This window comes from Acinonyx jubatus, chromosome C1 (assembly GCF_027475565.1).
Source record: "Acinonyx jubatus isolate Ajub_Pintada_27869175 chromosome C1, VMU_Ajub_asm_v1.0, whole genome shotgun sequence".
Classification (NCBI taxonomy): domain Eukaryota; kingdom Metazoa; phylum Chordata; class Mammalia; order Carnivora; family Felidae; genus Acinonyx; species Acinonyx jubatus.
The window spans coordinates 6246847-6272329 of NC_069381.1; the positions used below are offsets into that span (position 1 = coordinate 6246847).

Consider the following 25483-nt stretch of genomic DNA (forward strand, 5'->3'; position numbering starts at 1 on the left):
TCGGGTCTTCCCGTTCTTCTTGTGCATGTAATTAATTCTAAGATGTGCAGTCGTCTGATTTCTGGCCAGATCAAAAACAGTAAGTGAGAAGCCAGGAGATGGGGGCAGGTAAACAGACAAGCGTAAGAGGCGACAGCTGGCCGGCTATGTGAGCCGCGCTTCTTGCAAAAAATACACAGATACACGTTGCCACCTCCAGCCTCCCAGTCTCCACACTGTCCACCAACTATGGGGTTCTTTCCTGGCAGAGCAAGGGGCTTCCAGAGCCTATTATAGCCCCAAGTCTCACTCCTGTCCAGGTTGGCCGTGCCCTGGCCTCGTGGACATTAACAACTAGAATGTCACTCAGGAACATCGGTGTACGTTGCTTTCATAATTACGCTCGCTAACTTTCCCCCCTCAATATCTAGGAAGGCCAGAAATATAACAGTTAGGGGCTGTGTCATGTAGGGAGAAGAGTCTCATACAGTTAGAGGCCCAGTGGGCTTTAATATATTACAACGCAGGATAATTGATTTTCATATTAGTGAGCCTCAGTCATTAGGAAAAACTTAATTGCGTTTGGCTTGATCTGAGACGGCAGGCATGAGTGCGATACGTTTCGGAAGTTTTAATCCAAAATGGACTAAACGTGCTGGTACTTAGGCCGAATTGAGCCTTTAACTATCCAGAAAGTTCACTTGTCCAGAATGATTCATTCTGCGCGATTCCAGAGCTGGAACTCCTGAATCAAATAAAACGATGGCCCGTCTGTGCTACCACAGGCAGAGCATGCATATTCTCGTGTGGCCTGATCCATTCTTCCATGCTACCCTTAGGCAGAACTGAGCATTGGCTCACCTGGGCTGACCACCCCGCCCTGCTCACCTGGGCTGACCCCCCCCCCACCCCACTCACCTGGGCTGACCACCCCTCCCTGCTCACCTGGTTGACTGCCCCTCCCTGCTCACCTGGGCTGACCACCTCTCCCTGTTCACCTGGGCTGACCACCTCTTCCTGCTCACCTGGGCTGACCACCCCTCCCTGCTCACCTGGGCTGACCACCTCTCCCTGCTCACCTGGGCTGACCACCCCTCCCTGCTCACCTGGGCTGATCAACCCTCCATGCTCACCTGGGCTGACCACCTCTTCCTGCTCACCTGGGCTGACTGCCCCTCCCTGCTCACCTGGGCTGACCACCCCTCCCTGCTCACCTGGGCTGACCACCCCGCCCTGCTCACCTGGGCTGACCCCCCCCCCACTCACCTGGGCTGACCACCCCTCCCTGCTCACCTGAGCTGACTGCCCCTCCCTGCTAACCTGGGCTGACCACCCCTCCCTGCTCACCTGGGCTGACCACCTCTTCCTCTCCTCACCTGGGCTGACCACCCCTCCCTGCTCACCTGGGCTGACCACCTCTCCCTGCTCACCTGGGCTAACCACCTCTCCATGCTCACCTGGACTGACCATCCCTCCCTGCTCACCTGGGCTGACCCCCCCCCCACCCCGCTCACCTCGGCTGACCACCCCTCCCTGCTCACCTGGGCTGACCACCTCTTCCTGCTCACCTGGGCTGACCCCCCGCCCCCCCCCCCCCCCCCCCGCTCACCTGGGCTGACCACCCCTCCATGCTCACCTGGACTGACCACCCCTCCCTGCTCACCTGGGCTGACCACCTCTTCCTCTCCTCACCTGGGCTGACCACCCCTCCCTGCTCACCTGAGCTGATCACCCCTCCCTGCTCACCTGGACTGACCACCCTGCCCTGCTCACCTGGGCTGACCACCCCTCCCTGCTCACCTAGGCTGATCACCCCTCCCTGCTCACCTGGGCTGACCACCTCTTCCTGCTCACCTAGGCTGACCACCTCTTCCTGTCACCTGGGCTGACCACCCCTCCCTGCTCACCTGGGCTGACCACCCTTCCCTGCTCACCTGGGCTGACCACCCCTCCATGCTCACCTGGGCTGACCCCCCCCCCCCACTCACCTGGGCTGACCACCTCTCCCTGCTCACCTGGGCTGACCACCTCTTCCTCTCCTCACCTGGGCTGACCACCCCTCCCTGCTCACCTGAGCTGATCACCCCTCCCTGCTCACCTGGACTGACCACCCTGCCCTGCTCACCTGGGCTGACCACCCCTCCCTGCTCACCTAGGCTGATCACCCCTCCCTGCTCACCTGGGCTGACCACCTCTTCCTGCTCACCTAGGCTGACCACCTCTTCCTGTCACCTGAGCTGACCACCCCTCCCTGTCACCTGAGCTGACCACTCCTCCATGCTCACCTCGGCTGACCACCCCTCCCTGCTCACCTGGGCTGACCACCCCCCCCCCCCCCCCCCCCCGCTCACCTGGGCTGACCACCCCTCCCTGCTCACCTAGGCTGACCACCTCTTCCTGCTCACCTGGGCTGACCACCCCTCCCTGTCACCTGAGCTGACCACCCCTCCATGCTCACCTCGGCTGACCACCCTTCCCTGCTCACCTGGGCTGACCACCCCTCCCTGCTCACCTGGACTGATCACCCCTCCATGCTCACCTGGGCTGACCACCCTTCCCTGCTCACCTGGGCTGACCACCCCTCCATGCTCACCTGGGCTGACCCCCCCCCCAGCTCACCTGGGCTGACCACCCCTCCATGCTCACCTCGGCTGACCACCCTTCCCTGCTCACCTGGGCTGACCACCCCTCCCTGCTCACCTGGACTGATCACCCCTCCATGCTCACCTGGGCTGACCACCCTTCCCTGCTCACCTGGGCTGACCACCCCTCCATGCTCACCTGGGCTGACCCCCCCCCCCAGCTCACCTGGGCTGACCACCCCTCCATGCTCACCTGGGCTGACCACCTCTTCCTGCTCACCTGGGCTGACCAGCCCTCCCTGCTCACCTGGGTTGGTGGTGCTTCCCTGTTTACCTGGGCTGAGAGCACTTCCTTGCTCACCTGGGTTGACCACACGTCCTTGCCTCTTCTTTGCCTCCGTGGGTCTCCGTCACGGAGCTGTGGTGGCACCGAGAAAGAACAAAGCTCCTTTCTCATTTTTGACGTGATGTTGCGATGAAAATGGCACACCTGTCAACTCATCTCAGACCAGCCACTAGAAAAACAGGAGTTTAGAATAAGATACAGCCTTGATGAGCCGGAGACACAGTTGGATGAAGGCAGAAGCAAGTTCAGGGTCGAATGCGACACACGAAAAATGCAAATTAAAATGACACCAAACCAAACCCAAGCCCAAAACAAGCAACAGGCTTTGCAAATACCAGAAGGCGGAAACGCATGTTCAAAGTCAATGGAAAATTTCATGGTTGAAGAAGACAGTGAGTTAGAGAGTAGGCAACAGAAGGGACCCTGTCTGTCTGTTGACTTTGCCATTGCAGGGGGCTGCACAGGAGAGGGAGGGACCCTCTTTCCGCAGCAACGCGCCCTCGTTAGCAGGCGGGTCCTGGCTGGTGCGATCACCGTGTTAACACAATCACTCATTCTGACTACCTGTTGTCCACGTTAGCCACCTGCACAGATTCCCGGCCCGCCCGGCTCTTGCCCGAGCCAAAGATTCGGAGAAACCAGGGCAGGGATGTAGGTCTGATGGGTGAGTGTGGTGTGCGCTCCACGGTGAGGTTGCTGCGGTTGCAGACTGGCAGAGGTGGCTATGCACTTACCACGAGGACTCTGTGGGGCAACAAAAGCGCCTGGGCTCCCTGGGCGTTCCTAAGCGCTAAGTGACAGGGGAACCCGTGGGAAATGGAGCTGCGTGTAATAACAGACACTCCCCAGTTTCCCAGCACCGGCTGTGGACACCCGCTCCTTTCTCTGAGCGGTCCCTGTCTCCTCACACGGCCCCGGGCCCCTTCCTCCCTCCCCACCTCCGCAGGTCGCCCCTACCCCTCACTCAGCACCCCCTCCCTCCTGCCTCCCCCACTCTGGCTTCGCACCCCCGGCGGCCGTGACCTCTCCGACTCCCTCTGTGCTCCCTCTTTCCCAGAGCCCTGCTTCAGTTTCCCAAGAAAAACACTCAGAGCCTCGGTTTGTGATCTTCAGCGGCTATCCTTGCGGTCTTTGGCCCAGGTGGGGTCTCATGGGACCTACGAGGTGGCCCTTTCGACGGGGCCGGACGCGACTCACTTTGTGGCGACTGGAGCGTGGGTTTCCAACCTCTGAAAATATGCAAGAAAGTTCCATGAAGTTGGGGCGGGGGGCTGAGTCCTTCACTTTTACTTCCGGGTCCCTCTCTGGCAGGCCGGCCGGCCATCCTACGTCACTTTCTTCATATATGGAGGGGTCTGGTAGACAAGGAGGCCATTTGCCACGCACCAGGCGCCGTTCTGAGAACTACACACAAATGTGCTGTTGGATCCCCAGCCGGGAGGCACTAGCATGAAATCCTCTTAAAGGTGGGGAAACTGAGGCATGGCGCGGGTGGGTAACTCGCTTGAAGTCACACGCGGGGCCCGTGGGTGTCAGAGCAGAGATCCGAACCCCGACGGTCTGACTTCACAACACTTGCTCTTAACCAGGCCTAATTCTCGCTGCCACACTGCCGTCTGGCATCCCCGGCCCCCAGGGACGAGGGCGCGGAATGCGCTTGGGGGGGGGGGGCTGGGGGGGGTTGGCTCTCCTCTGCAGAACAGGACGGACCCTTGTACCTGGCCAGCAAGCAGGGACGCTGCCTGCCCCGTGCGTGGGAAACGCTGGCCTGTCAGCAGGTGTAAACTCAGAAGTTTCTCCCTCAGCCAGTTTCAAGGACGGTTTGCCCAAGTGGACACTTGGAGGGGTCAGGCGCTGGGCCGATCCAACACGCGTGGGTGTGACCGAGCACACTGCAGGCGTCAGGACAAATGCTCCCCACGGAGACGCACGGACGCCCGGGCTAGTGCGAAGGCCCGAAGGCACACACAGGGACGTGGCCTACGGGTGATCCGAGCGCGAGCAGGAGGGCACAAGGGGCCTCCGGGTAGGACTCTCCGGTCCACGTCCAAACGTGGAGGGGCTGGCGGGGCCTCCAAGGTCTGCAGCAGCGGCGGCCTGTGTGGACCGCCGAGGAAGGGCAGGAAATACCAAGCGGAATCCGGCCGGGCTTTCCCGGCCCTGGGGATGGCCCTCACCCGTTCCCAGAGCCCCACGTGCCGGGAGCAAGGGCACAGGAAGTGCCATTGTCCCGGGAAATCCTCCCCATCCTGCTTCCCTCTGCCTTGGGCCTTTTCCCTCTCCTGTGGTGGCTCATCCACAAAGGGCGCACTGTGTGGCCCTTCAAGTGAGTTGTCATAAGTTAGGGCATTGAACAACCAAAGCCGTGGGCTAACCGCTCGTGGTGATGACGCCAGCGGGGATCGGGCAAGGTCAGGCCACGCCACCTGGCCCAGTCAACCAAGTCACAAGGGCCATTGTGGGAAGGCGTTATTGTTTTAGTGGGTGCAGCGGAGGTAGGTCAATCAACCAGACTCGGTAAATTGTTATTGACAGTTTCTGAGTGTTTAAAAGAAGAGCGTCCCCTGCATCAGCCTGATTCCAGACCTGCGGCTCCATGGTGGCCTTCCTGCCCCTGCTGGCTCTGCTCTTCCTGGGGGCCCGGGCCCAGCATGGCTCCCAGTGGACCTACTCGGGTAAGCCCGCGCCTCGGGGGCTGTGCGCTTCCTCGCTACCCTCACCCCTGCTGAGGTTGCCCTTCAAGGCTACGGAGAGCACCCTGAACCCAGGACCCCCGATTAGGACAAGAGGAATTCGCTCTCCCTTCCCGGACCCCCACATCATCTGCAGGTGCTTTGCCTTAGAACCGTTTCCGGCCACAGCGCTGGTTGGAGAGCCCTCTGACTGCAAAGCCCTTTGCTCTCTCCGTCTCTGCATGTGGAAAATGAAGTGTGCGGGTTTGCGAGAGCTTTCTTCGTGGGGAGCTCGTGGTAGGAGGTTCACCCAGAACATCTCCACTTTGCACAGCCCCCCAGGCTGCCGCCTCCCAGTTGCCGTGGGCCTGCTGAGACCCAAATCTGCACATCTGGACACGAAACGTTCCTCCCACGGGGCACTGAGGAGAGCTCCTGCCCGTGCCCCGCCCTTTTCTGCATTGCACCGAGGGATGGGGCTCTGGACGGCCTTCAGGGTCGCTGGCGGACCTGGTGCCCCCAGCTTCAGGCACAGGGGGAAGCATACATTCGGGGTGGATGCATGTCTGTTAAGTCAAGGGGAACAGAATTAGGGACGTCATGGGAGGCTCAGAAAGTCCAGCTTCAGAGGGCAGAGCGACCCCCTCTGACCAACCGCCCCGCTCTGGGGCAGAGAAGTCCCCGGGCTCCTTGGTACTCGGGGTGGTTCAGAAGGACAAGCAAGGGGGAGAATTCCAACCGGCAGGTCTTGTCCTTCCCAGTCTCAGCCCAGCCTCTGAGACTGGGGGCCTTCTGGAAAGCCATCAGGGGCCCAGGAGCACTTGGGGTGGCTACTTCAAATGCCTTTTGGGAATACTCAGAAAGCCACAACACTGCTAGGGACAAGGGCCCCAAAGCCTTTTGATTCATGTGGTGGGGGAGGGGGGCTGTGCCGGGGACCTCTGGCCGTGATCTTGGCATCCTGCCTCTAGGAAAGAATTGCTTAAATATTGGTTTATAGTATTAAATAAAGAGCAGAGAAATAAAAACTTGACTTTCCTGTATATTGCAAAACCAAGAGGCTGGGAGGGGCCCCTGATGCAAACGGCTTCCTTAAAACAAGCCACGCCCCCGCCCCCTGCAGCCACCGGGTAAGGTGGGGAGAGCTTGGATTCCCAACTGCAAGTGGGCGGGTATGAGCAGGACCCACGGGGACCCACGGGGAACCCCCCCCCCCACCGGCAACGACTAGCTTTCTTCCTTCTCTGCCCTAGAATTATTATCCACCTCAAAAAAGATACATTTCCTTACTTTGATTTTTTTTTTTTTTTTTCACCTCATCACTTTGGTCATCTTTGAACCTGATGCTTTCTTTCCCTTCCTGCCCTGAATCCGTAGAGGTCTTTACCATCCTGGGACCCAATGACAGGGGTTGGAGCGGGTAAACAGGTGGGTGGTCCTGCAGTGGGGGGAGGGGACTGCACTATTGTTGGGGGAGGGGAAGGAAAACTGTGCCATTGGGAGCAAATGGAGAAAGGACCCCTAAAGTAACACAGCAATGCCAAGCCCAGGGAGACTTCCAGAGCATTTATCAGTGTATTCCCATTCCAGGGGGGAGCTAAAGGTATATAATAAAGACTTTCATTGTTTTTCTAAGCCCTGACTCTCTTCTCGGGGCCAATGACTGAAACAGGGGAGGAGTTCAAAGCCCCGCAGACAGCAGGCTCCCCAGAGACGACTTTGACGATGCCCCTCTTCCTTCCTTCTGGAGGCCAGGCTCTGCTTTCTAGAAGGCAGACCTCTGGCCTTGATCCTGGCCTCTTGATGGGCGGGCCCTGCTGTGAACTGAGCCCCCCAAAGAGCTGTGACCCCTTTGGCTCTCTCCTGTCGCAGAGGGGGCACTGGACCAAACACAGTGGTCGAAGGAGTACCCCAGCTGCGGGGGGAGGAGACAGTCACCCATCGACCTGCAGAGGAGAAACGTTCAGTACAACCCCTCCCTGAAGGCTCTGAAACTGACAGGCTACAAGTCCCAGGGGGGCCAGTTCCCCATGACCAACAACGGCCACACAGGTAAGGGGCAGGTGGCTGGCTGCGGTCCACGGGTGCTGGGCAGAGGGAGCAGGTGCCAGATGATAGGGTGGCCCACGCAGAGATGTAGCACAGGCTGGGAGCTGGGCGGGGGGGGGGCTCTCCCCAAGCTGCACAGCAGGGCCTCTGTCTTTTGCCTCAGTTCCTGGCTGGCTCCTTCCTTCTGCATTAGCCTCTCCCCAGGCTCACTCTGGCCCAGCCAGCAAGAACTCCAACCGATGGAGACAGTGCTGCTGAGGCCACTGACCCGCCTGCGTGTTCTGTTGATCTGTGCGCTGGTCTGATTTTCCATATTTCCTGTATTGAGTCTGATGGGCCCAAAATGTATGACAATTGGGCCAGTATTTCTCGGAGGTTTAAAAAGGAAGAAGCTTGGGGCACCAGGGTGGCTCAGTCGGTTAAGCGTCTGACTTTGGCTCAGCTCGTGATCTCACAGTTCATGGGTTCGAGCCCCACATCGGGCCCTGTGCTGACAGCTCAGAGCCTCGAGCCTGCTTCGGATTCTGTGTCTCCCTCTCTTTCTGTCCCACCCCTGCTCACACTCTGTCTCTTTCCGTCTCTCAAAAGTGAATAAACGTTAAAAAAGATTTTGTTTAATAAAAAGAAGAAGGTTTTGTATTCTATTCCCTTCCAGGAAGGGGGTGGAGGTCAGACAGGAAAAGTCTGGCCTGAATCTTGGGGACCCCCACTTCAGAAGCCTGGACTGGACAGCTGTAAAACCCATTGCTTTCTGTTTACTGAACACCCTGTTTTGATTTTCCAAGGGGGCCCATCTCCTCTGAGCCTCCCACCCCCCACAGGGGGCATCGTTTGGGGTGGAGGCCAGAGGCCTTGGGAGGCCGAAGGACTTAAGGTTATGCAGTCTCTGGTGGCTGAGCCAGACCCAGACCCTGGAAGCCTGGCCCCTCCCCACATCCTCCTCGGACACCTCCCCTCCACCTTCCCCCCACCCCCCCACTCCCCCCCGGGCTGGGCCAATTTACTGCCCACCCGCTTAGGTGCGTGGGTCACAGGACTTATATCTCCTGTTTGCACAATTGAGAAGATAAACCAGCTGCCCTTGATGAGGCTGGCGAACACAGGAGAACGCAGGTCTGTGAAAGGCCTCGGGTACACGTGGCCTGAATCACTGAACTCCACAAATAATTCACGAGAGCCTCATTTTATCATTAATGACAAGCTCCTGCTTCCAGAGTTGGCTCTGAAGTTTCCAGCAGGTTGGCCACCTGGAGCTTCGGCTGCTCTCTTTGCCCTCGATGAAGAGGGGACACAGGTGGCAGCTGAAGGCAGGGGAGAAGCTTGGTTGACCCACCAGGATAGCCAGCCGGGGGTATCGCGGGATCGAGCGCCCCCGCTGGCGCCTGGGCTGTTCCTGTTACATGCCTGTTGTGCAGGGCTCTGTGCTGGGGATCCGGGAGAGGGGAGGTGTTAGAAGACCCCAGTTTCCCAGGGCCTTGCGGTGACTGGTGGCTCCCTCCTCCCAGTTTGGAGAGGGCCCTGGGCCTTCCTCCGATGGACTGCGCCGGGCTTTCTGGAAGCTGGAGGCCTGTAGGGTCCCCAGGCTACCCGACATCATATCAAAGGTATGGGAACGCACTCACAGCTCACATCACTTAGATTTTTTTTAACGTATTTTGAAAGATTTTCAGAACTCTTTACAACTGCTTATACATTTTCAGCAAGCTCCAAGCTTCAAGAATTCTACGGAAGGAAAAAAAACCCTAATCGACAAATTTTCAAATTTAATAACATTTGATGAATAAGTTTAACAGTCAAGGTGGTATGATATACTTAAACAGTTATTAATTTGGGGTGCCTCAGTCGGTTAAAGCGTGCGGCTGTGGCTCAGGTCGTGATCTCACGGTTCGTGGGTTCGAGCCCCGTATCGGGCTCTGTGCTGACAGCTCAGAGGCTAGAGCCTAGAGCCTGCTTCAAATTCTGTGTCTCCCTCTCTCTCTGCTCCCCCCACCCCCTGCTCATGCTCTGTCTCTTTCTCTCTCTCAAAAATAAATAAACATTATAAGAAAATTTATTAATTTTGATTTTGTAGGGTTCTTTTTATATCTTGGACCTAAGATATAAAATATAATATCTTAATATAACTAAATATATATATTGTATGTATGATATATGTATTATGTATAACATGTTATATATAATATAAATAATATTTATATAATTTATAAAATATGAATTATTTATATTATAATATAAATATAAATGTCCTGATCTGAGGTTTATCTTCTATATTTATATAGAATTATATTTGTAAATAAATTATTATATCTAGATTATATTTATACTACAAATAATACAAATAATAATTGCTATAAATAATAATAAAAATATAATGATAATGATAAATAATTATAATAATGATGATGATATAATAATGATAATAATGACATAAATAAAAATATATTTATATATACATATTTTTTATAGACTTCATTTATTTTAGGGCAGTTTTAATTTCATAGCAAAATTAAGTGGAAAGTACAGGGATTTCTCATGTATCCCCTGCCCCTACATAATTGTCTCCCCCCTTACCAACATCACTCACCAGAATGGTGCATTTTTTTCCCCAAGGATAAACTGACCTTGACACATCACAATCACCAGCAGTCCATAACCTACCTTAGGGGTCACTCTTGGTGTTATACATTCTATGGGGTTGAACAAATGTAGGATGACATGTATTCCTTACGATAGTATGATGCAGTGTTTTCATGGCCCTAATTACCCTCTGTGCTCTGCCTGCTCCTCTCTCCCCCCGCTGCCGCCCTTGACAACCCCTGATCCTTTTACTGTCTCCACAGTTTCGATTTTTCTAGAATGTCATATGGTGGGAATCCTACAGTGTGTAGCCTTTTCAGATTGGCTTCTTTCACTTAGCAATGCGGTTCCTCCGTGTCTTTTCATGACTGGATCAATAGCTCATTGTTTTTTTTTTTTTTTTTTTACCATTGAGTAATGTCCCATTGTCTGGATGGACATCTTGGCGTCTTTCAAGTTTCAGCCATTATTATGAGTAAAGCTGCTATAAACATCTATGTGCAGATGCGTGAACATAAGTTTTAACTCCACTGGGGAAATACCAAGGAGCATGAGTACTGGACTGTATGGTAAGAATGGGTTTAGCTTTGCAAGAAACTGCCAAGCAGTCTTCCCAAGTGGCTGCACCATGTTGCATTGAGTGAGTGAACAATGAGTTCCTGTTTCTCCACATCCTACCAGCATTTGGTGGTGTCGGTGTTCTGGCTTACGGTGGTTCTAACAGGCGTACAGAGGTACCCCGTTGTTGTTCATTTGTGTTTCCTTGATGATGTACAAGGTGGAGTTTCTCTTCACAGGACTTAGTTGCCATCTGTATATGTTTGGTGATGTGTCTATTAAGGTCTCTGGCCCATTTTTTATCAGGTTTTTTGTTTTTAATTATTTTATTTTATTTTATTTTATTTTATTTTATTTTATTTTTATTTTATTGTTTTAGAGAGGGAATCTTAAGCAGGTTCCATACCCAGCAACACGGGGCTCGATCTCATTCACAGAATAGAAGTTTTGGATTTTAATGGCGTCCAGCTTATCAATTATTTGTCTCATGGATCCTGTCTTTGGTGTCGCCTCGAAAAAGGCATCACCACCCCCGTGGTCATCTAGGTTTTCTCCTGTGTTATCTTCTAGGAATTTTATAGTTTTGTGTTTTACATGTAGATCTGTGGCCCATTTTGAGTTCACTTTGGTGATGGGTGGAAGGCCTGTGTCCACATTCATTTCTTTGCACGTGGATGTCCAGTATTTCCGGCACCATTTAACGAAGAGACTCCACTCTATTGTCTTTGTTCCTTTGCTAGAGATCAGTTGAGTATATTTATGTGGGTCTATTTCGGGCCTCTCTATTCTACTCCATTGATCTATTTGTCTATTCTTTTGCTAATACTGCCTTGTGTTGATTATTGGTCCTCCAGCATTGGTCTTCTTCGACATTGAGTTGGCTATTCTGGGTCTCCTGCCTTTCCATGCAAACTTTAGAATCAGTTTGTTGAGAGCCACAAAATAACTTGCTGGAAATTTGACTGCATTGAATCCATAGATCACATTGAGAAGAGCTGACACCTGGACAATGTCAAATGTTTCTACGCAGGAACATAGACTATCTTTCCCTTTATTCTTTGATTTCTTTCATCAGAATTTTCATAGTTTTCATATAGAGATCTTGTACACACTTTGCTAGATTTATATGTAATTTAATTTTGGGGAGTGCTAACATAATTGGTATTGTGCTTTTAATTTCAAATTCTACTCTATATTTACATTTTTTAAAAGTTCACTTATTTATTCAAGTACTCTCTACACCCAACATGGGACTCGAGCTCATGACCCTGAGATCAAGAGTCGCACACTCTTCCAACTGAGCCAGCCAGGCGCCCCTATATTTACATTCTTATGTACCTCATCTTTTATTATTAGAGTCAATAGTCATAAAATTATATGTCAGTAAAAAGAAATTGAAAACACACTTGGCGGGGCGCCTGGGTGGCTCAGTTGGTTGAGCGTCCGACTTCAGCTCAGGTCACGATCTCGCGGTTTGTGAGTTCGAGCCCCGCGTCGGGCTCTGTGCTGACTGCTCAGAGCCTGGAGCCTGTTTCAGATTCTGTGTCTCCCTCTCTCTCTGACCCTCCCCCGTTCGTGCTCTGTCTCTCTGTGTCTCAAAAATAAATAAACGTTAAAAAAAAATTTTTTTTAAAGAAAACACACTTGGCTATGGAAACAACCTTAAATTGCTACAAAAGTTTCTAAAGCTCATTCTCACTTTCTTTAGTTGTGAATTAGCTACAGTTGGTGGACCAGTACTCACTGATTAATATGTATATCTACTTATCTTTATCTCTATTTTTTAGCCCCCCAAATATATATTCCTAGGCTCAAGAGAAGCTTACAGGCCTGAGGCACTGGGCCTCTAGTCTTCAGTGGGAAAAGCAACACTGTCCTCTTCATAGGTACCACCAGTCACTCTGTTTGGTAGGCTCCTTCAGGGGAGGATGATCTCTCATTCTTCCTTCTAGCTCAGTACGTGGCACAGAGCCTGACGTAGATCAGATGCTCCTGAGGGGAAAAGACTTCCGTGCGAAAGGACAAATCCCCAAGTCGGCGCCCACGAGTGACGCACGGTTCTCAGTAGGTTCTGACTTCCTAAGGCTGCGGGGAGCAAGGCTGGTTTCGTCATTGGAAAACAAAAACAAAAACCCCTTTCATTTTGAAATAGTGTGAGACTAGAAAAATTGCAGAAATAGTACAGAGTTCCCATATCCCCTTCTCCCACTTCTCCTAATATTTAAAAAAATGTTTGTTTATTTAGTGAGAGAGAGGGAATGCATGTGAGCAGGGGAGGGGCAGAGAGGGAGAGAGAGAATCCCAAGCAGCCTCCACACCGTCAGCTCGGAGCCCGAGTTGGGGCTCGAGCCCACAAACCATGAGATCATGCCCTGAGCCTAGATCAAGAGTCAGATACTTAACCGGCTGGGCCACACAAGTGTCCCCCCACTTCCCTTGATATTAACATCCTAGAACCTTACTACCTTGAAACAACATGATTAACTACTTAGATGGACCCATGTGAATTTCATCCCATTCTCATCGATGTCCTCTTTCTGGCCCAAGACCTAATCCAGGATCTCACATTGTACGTGGCCGTCATATGTCCTTAGTCTCCTCCAACTGGGGTCAGTTCCTCAGTGTTTCTTTGACCTTCGTGGCCTTGACCCTTGGCTGTCCTTTCTTGAGCACAGAAAATGCTCAGATCACATGGTTTTCCTGGCCCGATAAGAACCTGGTTGAATTAGTTTCCAGTAAAGAAGAACAACTTTTGCTAAAAGTTACATCGATTTTCAGAATCTGGAAAGTTCAGCGAGTTGATTTTTGGGGACACAGGTGTTTGGTCTCACCTTTTCAAAGGTGCAGGGACATGCCCTGAGTTGCTGCCATTTTCTGATCCAGCCTGTGTGATCCTGTTGATAAAACCTGAGGAGCAAAACACTCTGCGGGGAATTGTGTTTTGGGGAAACATACGTGTCGGGAGCTTTGGTATTGCTCACATGGGGCTAACTGGCCAATTGGAAAGCTCTGGCCTGGTCGTCTGCTTTCCAATCTCTCGGTAGATGACTTTGTACGTCTTCTTTATTTATTTTGAAAATATTTTTTAAGGGTTTCTTTATTTAGAGAGAGAGAGAGAGCTTGAGCACGAGTGGGGGAGGGGCAGAGAGAGAGGGAGAGAGAGGGAGAATCCTAAGCAGGCTCCACTCCGTCAGCATGGAGCTCGAACTCACGAACCATGAGATCATGACCTGAGCCGAAGTCAGACACTTAACCATCTGAGCCACCTAGGCGCCCCTGTACATCTTCTTTTAAAGGCTCTTCCGTTTTTTTTTCTTTTCACGCGAGCATTGATTTGGAGGCGGGCCACATTTTAAGCACTAAATACAAAGTACCTGCTCTGCCAAAGGGCATGTGAAAACCTTTGGGGCCAGATTCCAGCTTTACAGCATGTGAACTTGATCACAGCTCCCTGCTGCTTTCGGCAATCTGGAGGGAAAGAAGGGGACATTTGACAGACATCAAACACCTAATCTGTCCTCTTTTTAGAAAATATATATATATATATTTTTGAGAAAGAGAGAGACAGAGCAGGAGTGGGGAAGGGGCAGAGAGAGAGGGAGACAGAATTCGAAGCAGGCTGCAGGCTTCCAGCTGTCAGCACAGAGCCCGACGCGGGGCTCGAACTCACAAACCTTGAGACCATGACCTGAGCCAAAGTCGGACGCCCAACCCACTGAGCCACCCAGGTGCCCCAGATTTTCTTTTCTTTTTAAAGTTTATTTATTTTGAGAGAGACAGAGAGGACATGAGCGGGAGAGGGGCAGAGCGAGAGGGAAAGAGAATCCCAAGCAGGCTCCGTGCCATCAGTCAGCGCAGAGACCCATGTGGGACTTGAACGCGTGAACTGTGAGACCATGACCTGAGCCGAAACCAAGAGTCAGATGCTCAACCGACTGGGCCACCCGGGTGCCCCCAGGATGAGGATTTTAAACACCCCAGCCCAGCCTCACAACAGCATTCTGGGTAGTAAAAGGCATGAAGCTAGTCTCGAGAGGCCCACCCTTCCTATTCCTACACTGTGGGGAAATTCCAAGATGGTCTAGAAGTAGAGAGTGGAATTCTGGTTTCTGTGCCCACTGGCCACGTTTATTCAGGGCCTCCCCCCTTCCCCGGGTTGACAAGCTGGCCCTGCCCCTGACCTCTGGCTCTGGGTAGGAAGGTGTGTGCCTTCCCGATCTCCCATCCTGCCCTGTGTGCCAGCCGCCTCCTCCCCGTGGGTGGCCCCCGCTCGCGGCGTTCTAAGCCAGCAGAGTCCTGGCTTGCCCCGTGAGTAGGCAGGTGGCCAGGGGAGCTGCCTGACCGGCGCATCCCCCTCTCCACCCCTTGCAGCCTTCACTTTCTCCCCCAGTGCAGATCAGCCTGCCCCCCACCATGCGCATGACGGCCGCCGATGGCACCGAGTACATAGCCAAGCAGATGCACTTTCATTGGGGCGGTGAGTCCTCAGAGATCAGCGGCTCCGAGCACACCATCGATGGGATCAGATATGTGGCCGAGGTACTGTGAGGACCCCGGCCGGGCCCTCTTTTCCTCCAACCCCACCGTCGCTTTCCTTAGCCAAAAAGACTGTGTCCTGTTGACAGTCAAGTTACTATAAGGTTGACTTTATTTTTCATTCATTTGCAACTATTCACTGATCCTGCTCTGTGTTGGTGGTTCAGGCAGGGTCCCCGGCTCATGGAACCTACAGCAGGGTAGAGGTTTACAGCCCACAGGATGGGGCCAGCCTTCTTTGGTTTTAGCCCAGTTTTTTTCTTTCTTTTTTTTTTTTATGTTTTTTTGTGGGATGTGATCTTTAAATTTTATTGATTCATTGATTGATTGATTGTATAAGCTGGGGAGAGGGGCAGAAGAGAGAGAGAGAGAGAGAGAGAGAGAGAGAGAGAGAGGGAGGGAGGGAGAATCCCAAGTAGCCTCCATACCCATCAGGAGCTGGACACAAGGCTCAATCCCATGACCTTGGGATCATGATCTGAGCTGAAATCAAGAATCGGACTTTCAACCCACTGAGCACCCAGGTGCCCGTGTTTCAGCCGAATTTCTAGATTTTCAGGGCTCTCTTTCTTGTGTAGATTTGTCCTGAGGATGATGACGGGTTTACAGTGTCCTCCAGGGCAAGGTGATTCATGCCCTCTCTCAAGAGAACCCACACAAGCCCTTTGGACGCTACCAGCTTGGGGTCAGGGAAATGCCCTTGAGTTGCCCTTGAATTGATCTCCCCAGATCCCACTCATGCTCTTTCCATTCTTGGAGAACTTTCTGGTCTTGGTAGATCTCATACCCCGATGGGAGAAAGTCAGAGTTGGTCATGTGGGACAGGTTGAGGCCTCGGGTGGAGCATCTTTCTTTTCGCTCCTCCCTGAAAACCTGAGGCATTTGAAGTCTACACAAACTGCCCTTGACTTTGCCTTTTTCTCTCACAGGTTCATATCGTTCACTACAATTCTAAATACAAGAGCTACGATATAGCCCAGAGCGCACCAGATGGCTTAGCTGTGCTGGCAGCCCTCATCAAGGTAGGCTGAAACTACACATGTGAAGTCATTGATTGGTGTCCAAAGTATTAAATGTAGACAAAGGGTCTTCCTTCCAGCCCCTCCTCATCTATTTCTAAGCTCATCACTCTTGGAAGCACTGATTCAATGAACATCTACCCTTTTCCAGCCCTTGCTTACAGTCAGTGTTCCTTTTGTGTCACCAATCTTGGGGACCGTGGATAAGTCAGACAAATGACTTAAAAGACCTAGGATCACAGCACAGTTGACTAGACATAAACTGGTCTGATGGCAAGAGGAAACCAGCAACCTGCCAGATAAAGGCACTACCTCTGCTTTTCTCAGAAAGTCTGGAGGTCAGGACTTGTGGCTAGGTGGCAAGAAGCGGTCAGTGAATTCAGTTTCCACCCAAACAAGTATTAAGCTGGATGAAATTGTCGAAAACAACCATATCCCTGCTCTGGAAGTGGACCAAAGGAAAACAACAAATTGAGGCATTTTTTCTGTGAAAAATGGCTAGAATTTTGAGTAAAAACAGTGGGGCCATTCCTATCCCCACCCTCCAGCTCGGTCAGAAAGGTAGGTTTGGTTTTTTTTATAATTTTTTTTAATGTTTACTTAGTTTTGAGAGAGAGACAGAGTGTGAGTTGGGGAGGAGCAGAGAGAGAGGGAGACACAGAATCTGAAGCAGGCTCCAGGCTCTGAGCTGTCAGCACAGAGCCCGATGCGGGGCTCGAACCCACGAACCAAGAGATCATGACCTGAGCTGAAGTCGGATGCTTACTGACTGAGCCACCCAGGTGCCCCGGTCAGAAAGGTAGTTTTATTGGGGCAGGCTGGACAGGAGAACCAGCAGCTTCACTGCCTGGGGGTGAGGGACTCACTTGACTTGGAGTAGAGTTGAAAACCCATGCCCCAGGGCATTATCAGTAAAAGCAGCAAGCTTGATAGAAAAGACAGAAAACAGAGGGAAATTTGCAGCTCTGACAGTCTGAGGGTGTAGTCCTAGTTGGGGTGAGTGGTAAGTGACAGACTAATCAGAAATTTAATGGGAGATCCTGGAAATGAGAGAGCCATAGAAGGCTGTGTAAGCTTCCCAAGATGGCCTGAGAGAAAGTAAAGGCTGAGGCTGACCTGATGACTGGCTGAACTTTGAATGTGCTTCTCAAATCGCACACAGATCCATCAGCAGAGGGTGCAAATCTTCTGGGCCCGAGGGGTTTGAGCACAACCTCTGCTACAATCGTGGACTGACCACAAAGCTATGCCAATGCTAGGTGGTCCCTAGAGACCCCAAGGAATCCAGGCTAAATATAAAATTTAAGGACTGAGCAGAAGTGACGCCTGGCTGGCTGAGTTCATACAGGATGCGACTCTTGACCTCAGGTTCATGAGTTCAAGCCCTGAATTGGGTTCTATGCTGGGCATGAAGCCTACTTTAAAAAAAAAAGGGGGGTGTCTGGGTGGCTCAGTTGGTAAAGGGTCTGACTCTTGGTTTCGGCTCAGGTCATGTCCTCACGGTTTCGTGAGTTCCAGCCCTGTATTGGGCTCTGTGGACAGTGCAGAGGAGGGATTCTCTCTTTCTCTCTGCCCTTCCCCTACTCATGCTGTCTCTGTCTCTCTCAAAATAAATAAACAAGTTTAAACATTTTTTTAAAAAAAAGGAAACAAGTCATTGGAAGGCCATGGAATGACTGTCAACCAGGAATTGTATACCCAGCTAAACATCGTTCAATAGTGAGGTGATACAAAGACATTCCCAGGTAAAGAAAAACTGAGATAATTCTGAAGGAGTATTACAGAAAATCCTTCTGGCTGAAAGAAAATGACATCAGACAGTAACTCAAATCCACAAAAAGAAATGAAGAATGCTGGAAATGGTAAATACGTAGGTAAATATAAAAGACTATCTACATGTATTTTTGTCTTGTCTTTAAAAAATTTCTTTTAGGAGTGCTGTGGTGGCTCAGTCGGTTCAACATCTGACTCTTGATTTCAGCTCAGGTCGTGATCTCACGGTTCGTGGGTTCAAGCCCTGCATCAGGCTCTGTGCTGACAGTACAGAGCCTGCTTGGGATTCTCTCCCTCTCTCCCCCTCTCTCTCTCTACCCTCCCCCTGCAACTCATGCTGTCTATGTCTCTCTCAAAATAAATAAACTTAAAAAAAATTAAAAATTAAAAAAAATGATTGTTTAAAGCAATCATTATACTACGTATTGTTGGGTTTATGATATATATGGATGTAATGTCAATGACAAAAATGGGAGAATTGGTGGGAAAGAAATAGAGCTATCTTGGAGCAAAGTTGCGATATTTTACTGGAATTTAGTATTAACCTGACACAGGCTGTGATAAGTTAGGCTGCATATTGTACAGTAGTTCCCCCATCCTTGACTTCACTTTCTGAGGTTTTAGTTACTCACGGTCAAGTGCGGCCCAGAAGTGGATGTTACTCCTTCTGATGTATCATCATAGGGTCAACAGTAGCCTCCTGCTGTGTCACCCTACCTATGTCCTTCACCTCTTTCACCTCGTCATGTAGGATTTTATCATCTCACATCATCACAAGAAGAGTGAGTGCAGGTACTAAGATATTTTGAGAGAAAAAGACTACATTACAGGGGAAGAAGAATCGATCAACACCACTGACTGAAGAGAACCATTGAAAATTCACCTTTTTCACCAGAAGCAATTTTTCCGACTTCTTTTTATAGATTTTTAAAGTTGATTTATTTATTATTTTGAGGCATGGGCAGAGAGAGAGGGAGAGAGAAAGAATCCCGAGCAGGCTCCGAGCTCTCAGTGCAGAGCCCGACTCGGGGCTCGATCTCACAAACCATGAGATCATGACCTGAGCCGAGATCAAGAGTCGGATGCTTAACTGACTGAGCCACCCAGGTGCCCCAGCAACTCTTCTGACTTCTAAAAAGTCAACACCCCTACAAAAAAAATAGTGACCTGGCAGTGGGCAGAATTGGAGCAGCTTTCCCGTGGACAGACGACTGTCCTCGGCTCAGTTACAAGTCTTGAGGATGAGGAAGGCAGCACGTGAGACCAAGCAAGCCCTGTTCACTACAGTGAACCCTCCTGAGGTTGACCCTGCCCAAACAGAGTCACTGGAGGTATCGTTAGCCCCATTCCCCGAGGGCCTCACCCGTCACCGCCGAGAAGCTCTTTCTCTGGAAGTTGCCAAAAATGCTTCAGCCTGTGTCCCTGGAAGAGACTAGCGAGCCCAGGCAGTTGGTGGCAAAGAGCAGCCAGATTATCTGTCCCAACACAAGTGGGGACATGGATGAGCTGCCTCCTCCTTGCCCTTGAGGCTTGTCCAACCCGCAGGGCCACCGAACGTCTGGGTGGGTGGAGACCGTAGCAGATGGAGGTCCCTTCTCCCTTAGATCGACCGCTCTGTGCTTCTCCCACAGGTCGAGGATTACGGTGAAAACACGTACTACAGCACCTTCATTTCTCAGTTGAACAACATCAGGTATCCAGGTGAGGAAAGTCAACAGCGGCCGCGAGGGCACGAGGTGGGGACAGGGTGATGCCAGCAGAGAGGGTGGTGCACGGGTCTTACCAGGGGAGCGCCCCCTCCCTGGGCAAGGTCCCTCGTCCCAGCAATTCCCGCCGTTGGCTCAGGCCGTGAACACCTCCGAGAAGCCTCTGTTCATATGGTCTGCCTGTTGATTCCCGCCCTCGGAGGCTCTGGACGGCCAGGGTGCCACTCGCCAGGGATGTCTTCTCAGTGGCTCTCACCTCTGGCCCCGGCTGGTAGTGACGACCCTGGGCACTACAGACAGGTCTTTCTTCGCTTCAGGCTGAGAGACACCTCAAGAGTGAAGTCCCTTCTTGTCAGGCCTGGACACACAGACACGCAGCACTGGTCTCCCTCCCCTCCGCCTCCAGAAGGCAGAATCCTTGTCCGAAGGGCCACCTACCCCTAAAACCTGTGACCTGAGCTGCGACCACGTCAGCTCTGGCGCCTTGGTTCTGTGCTTCTGACTTTGACCACGTCTCCCAGACTCCAGCTCCAGCGTCCGACTTCAGCTCAGGTCACAATCTCGCGGTCCGAGAGCTCGAGCCCCGCGTCAGGCTCTGGGCTGATGGCTCAGAGCCTGGAGCCTGCTTCCGATTCTGTGTCTCTCTCTCTCTCTCTGCCCCTCCCCCATTCATGCTCTGTCTCTCTCTGTCTCAAAAATAAATAAATGTTAAAAAAGAAAATTAAAAAAAATGCAAAATGGAAAGTGAAGACAATGTTAAACTCAGGGGTTCAGTGTCATTGACACGAACGGAAGAGGGATTCTCTAGATGCTGTGAGGGGTATGGATGCTGGGGAGTCTTCAGACACCCTGCTGAAGCCCCTGTCCCCACTGAAGCCACACCCCAACTGTGGCTGAGCTTGGTTCTCAGATTGTGTGGCAGGATGAGCTCAGCACCAGCGCCCAACATGGGGCTCAAACCCACAAACCATGAGATCATGACCTGAGCCGAAGTCAGACGCTCGGCCGACTGAGCCACCCGGGCGCCCCTCTATCCACCCATTTCTAAGCAAGCCCAAACCAAGAAATCTTGAGAGTTCTTACTCAGAAACCCCTAGCAGTCGTGATTAATTTCTTTCCTTTATCATAAAGCGTATCCTCTGCTCAGCAGTGGTGACGGCAGTTCACACTCATCGGGACTTGCCTACGTCAGAGTTCGATGGCCCCCTTGACCCTCACCGCAACCCGACTGAACATTCCCTTTTCACAGATGAAGGAGCAGCTTTTGAGGAGTCAACACCGGATGGTGCCACTCATCCGGGAGGAGGCATCTGAGTGGGTCTCTCCCCAGAGTCTTTGCTCTTCCTTTCCAGGAAGCGAAACTGGGGGAATGTCTCCAACGATCAGTTTCTGTGTTCCACCGAATCGGGGGATTCAGACACGGACAGGTCCGAGCCGGAGCCGTCGACCCCAGGGGCACCAGGGCCCCCTAACATTCCGTTGTCTTTTGTCCCCTCCATTAGGACAGAGCACAGTTCTGAGTGACCTTGACATTCGGGACATGCTCCCCGAGAACGTGCATCACTACTACAGCTACAAAGGGTCACTCACCACTCCTCCCTGTACTGAGAACATCTACTGGTTTGTGCTGGCAAGTCCCATCATGTTCTCCAGGGCACAGGTAATGCATGGCATCACCCCAGCAAAGTCTCCCCTTTTGACTGCCTGGCTGACAGGCGCGCTCCCCTAAATCTCACCTAACGCCAACACCTGGGCTCCTACGGTGCTCTCCATGCACAGGGCTACTGTCCTCACCTGTCCCGCTGTGGGTGATCTCACTAGGGCTGTGGCGGAGATGGACAAGTTGAGGGGCCAGAGAGACCAAGGAGTCCCGGTTGAGGTGGCAAAAGGACGGGGACCGGACCCCAGGCAGAGGAGAAGAGTCACATGGAGAAGGCAAATATTTACTGAGCGTTGCTCCTGCTGGGTACTGTTCTAGGCCCTTGATAGACAAACCCCCGTTTCCACGGGCTAACGGTCCAACTTCATAAATGGCTCTGTGCAAGGACAGTCTCACCGTTAGCTCGTCTCCATGCTTACACACATGCAACCGTTTGGGGAGAAGAGCCATATCCACCACCTTCTGTTCCCCAGCATAGCGTGGGTGCATCGTAAATATTTGTGGGGTTAATTAAAGCTTTGCAGAGGCAGAGCTGGTGTTTCCTTCTGGGGTGATGTCCCTCCTCGGGAACAGATATGTCTTTTTCTTAGACTTTTCATTTCCCCAATCCAGGAAAAGGTGGGATACCCTCTTCAAGGATACCCACCCACAAAAATCTGTTTACTGCTTTCCCTCCTTTCGACTGGTGACCAAATAGTCCTCAAAAACAATGAAAAGAGATTGTTGGAAGAATGGATGGATAGATGGATGGAAGGATGAATGCTCTCCCTGCCACGTGGCAGGATTTGAGATATTCTCACACCCACTTTACGAGGGTTATATAAATAAATCCAAGCTCTGGTTCCGTTGCTAATTATACTCCTTTAAACTACCCGGTAGCTCTTCCCCTCCATAACCCACTTCATGTGGCCTACAGGGTTGGAAGCTAGAGAATTCCATATTGGATCACCAGAACAAGACCCTCCACAATATCTACCGCATGACCCAGCCCCTGAACGACAGAGTGGTGGAGACCAACTTCATGAATCTCCCCAACGAGTGTAAGATCAACTTTTGTTTATCGTCTGCAATTGTTTCAGTCCAGTTGTCTTCCTTCTCCGGGTGGACCCATCTCCTCTGGCAATAGTAGCAGACAGAGCATCATCTAAAGGGCAGGAGGCTCCGATGGGCCAGTCTATGAAGGGCATGGCCAGACACAGTAGGAAAAGTAAGACGCTTAGCAACATCCAGACACTCCCATAAGAGCGTAGGCTCAAGGTAACCTTATTAAACACAACTCAAATTATTTCCCTCATACCTTTATCTTGGCCTGTTCCCAAGCCCATCCCCAACTCCCACACATTCCCCCAAGGTGGGGTTGACTCGGGCACGGATTGTTTACTACATTTTTTCGGGGATCACACCCCAGACCGGGTGCCGGAAGAAGGCATGATCAGTCCAGCCAACCTGGGACCCTCTAACCCACCGGGTCAGGCTTCTTGGCTCACCTCGTTTCTGTGGTTGCAAGAATGCAAATATTCCACAGTTTTCCCGTCGTTATTTTGTCTGTTTCTCTGTAAAATGGTGCTGAACTATTCCCATTCCCTGAACTCATGGCCTTTGTAATCTATGTCTCCTAATGAATACTGAAACCTTTATATCCTCCTAATAGAATTGGTCTCCAATCAACATTGTCTACTCAGTATTACCCCAACTTTATTTTTAAGTTTATTTATTTATTTAGAAGAAGAGAGAGAGAGAGCATGAGCAGGGAAAGGGCAGAGAGGGGGAGAGAGAGAATCCCAAACAGGCTCCACACCTTCAGTGCAGAGCCAGACTCAGGGCCCGAACCCACGAACCATGAGATCATGACCTGAGCCAAAATCCAGAGTCGGACGCTTAACTGACTGGGCCACCCAGGCGCCCCACTATTACCCCAACCTTATATGTATCTTTCGAAACTTGTAAATCTCCTTACACGCTCTCCCCTCCCACCAACAAAGGCCCCTTTTTGATTTTGTCTCCATCTTTCCTTCCTGGTTCATTGATTGTTTTCTCTTGCACTGGTTTGCCCCTCCAACAATAGTGACAGAGGAAGAACGACACCAGTTATAACGATATTTTCCCCCATATTATACTATGTATGATATTAACGGCACCAATTTCTTTTTCCAAAGGGTGGCATCCTGCTTAGTAGGTCCGAATACCAGCAGCCTAGCCAAGGGGGGCATAGACCCACTCATCTAACTCCTTGTTCTAATTTTGCCATGTTCCCATTTTCCCTAATAAAATGGTACGTGACTCTTGCAACAGGCACATGCAGATTGTATCGTTGCCCACATGCTACGTCTCACATGTTCTTTCCACGAGCGGGGAGTGTCCTTCCAATGTACCCTCAGGAGGGAGCTCAGACGTTTTACATCCTCGCCTCTCTGACCGAGATGGTCCACGTTGCCATTTGCCTATGTGTCCGCTGTGCCCACCCTTCTGAGACTGGCTAATTTAGGATTATTACTTCAGCTCCCAGTAGATAGTAAGAAGGCTTCTTCCCCTGCCCCCGGCCAAGAGACTTGAACAACAGCCCCCCTTTGCTGTTCAGAGAAGAGAACCACTGTCACGCCCAGCAGTGGTCTCCAGTCAGCCCAGTTGTGTCACCCACCTGACACCTCGTAGTGGTATCTGATCTCACCCCGATGGGTTAATATGATCAACCCACCAATGAATAATGGCCTGACAAAGAAGGTCAGTTACAAAAACAAGATAATGGCCAATAGAGATGTCTCGAAATTCATTTACTAGAAAACACCTCTGTCCCGTTAGGGTAAGGGCTCCTGGGCATCACATGAGAAACCAAGGTCCATGAGTTAGAATCCCCTTCGACATATCACCCCTCAGATTCTGGCAGCTCACAAGCCTAAACTCAGACACAGTGAAGATGCCAGAAGCCAATGGGGTGGGAACATGGAGGGCATTCTAAGGAACCAGACATCCTTCCCTAAGTGCCCGTGTGGGGAATGGCATCTGGCTGTCCCACGTGCCGTCTTCACGAGGACCGCCAAAGGTTTGACCTTTTTTGTGTTAACTCTTCTTTTTGTGGGATATCTTCTAGGTTCTGAGTTCCAGCTTTACCTAACCAAGTTTGACAATAAGCTCGAAAACTTGAAGAGTCTTCCTGAAAACAAGAAAGCGAAGGAACACCACCAAGAGTAGGGAGCTCGAAGCGTGCGGCGTGCAGGACGAGGCGGACTTCCGCTGAGCCCACGACCCTGCCTGGCTCCGAGAAATTCCGTGTCCGGATCGCACCCTCCCCGAGGCACCTGTCGGGTTTCTGAGTAAGATGGGGGAAACCATCGTCCCCGAGCGGAGGCGAGGTGACGTGAGTCAGACGACACCGAGGGGAACTGACTGGAATAGAAATGCGAAGGGATCGGGGCGCTAACCACCTTCCCACCAAAGCCTGCAGGTTTGTCTGCGTAAGTTACGAAGCAGCCCGAACTTCCGTGTGGGACTTGGGTGTAATAAAATAACTTTGAGAATTTGTCATTTGAAAAGTTCTCTTTTCTATCCCTCTGTACCCCTCCCGTGCCCTCCCCGCAGGGACACGGGCGAAGGGACAGAGATCAAGGTAGGAGGGGTTCCAGGACCAGGATTAGGAAAAAGGAAAGAGAGTCTTACCTTGGGAACTACTAGTGGGGAGGTCTGGAGCACTGACTGTGATGTGTGAGCAAAAGAAAGAGCGGGCGGGGAGGGGGCGCCAGGGGGGCTCAGTCCCTTAAGCATCCGGCTGTTGACTTTAGCTCAGGTCACGATCTCACGATTCGTGAGATCGAGCCTTGCCTTGGGCTCTGCGATGACAGTGCGGAGCCTGCTTGGGATTCTCTCTGTCTCTGTCTCTCTCTCTCTCTCTGCCCCTCTCCTGATGGTACTCTCTTTCTCTCTCAAAATCAGCAGCAGCAACAAAAGAGTGGGGGAGGAGAGGGGAGGGGAGGAGAGAACGCCTCCCCGCAGACGTGGTGCTTTCAAGTCCGGTGGTGGCCGGGTCTTGCC

General features: G+C 51.6%; 1 protein-coding gene across 1 annotated transcript; it reads left to right on the forward strand.

The window, feature by feature from the left end:
• Positions 1 to 4128: 4128 nt before the first annotated feature.
• CA6 (carbonic anhydrase 6) lies at positions 4129 to 24966 on the forward strand. The gene is made up of 9 exons (XM_027058185.2): positions 4129 to 4933; positions 5443 to 5582; positions 7452 to 7631; positions 15154 to 15302; positions 16229 to 16321; positions 19723 to 19792; positions 21300 to 21457; positions 22374 to 22497; positions 24546 to 24966. The coding sequence occupies exons 2-9, from the start codon at positions 5504 to 5506 to the stop codon at positions 24644 to 24646; spliced, it is 954 nt and encodes a 317-aa protein (XP_026913986.1). The 5' UTR covers positions 4129 to 4933; positions 5443 to 5503; the 3' UTR covers positions 24647 to 24966.
• The last annotated feature ends 517 nt before the right edge of the window (positions 24967 to 25483 follow it).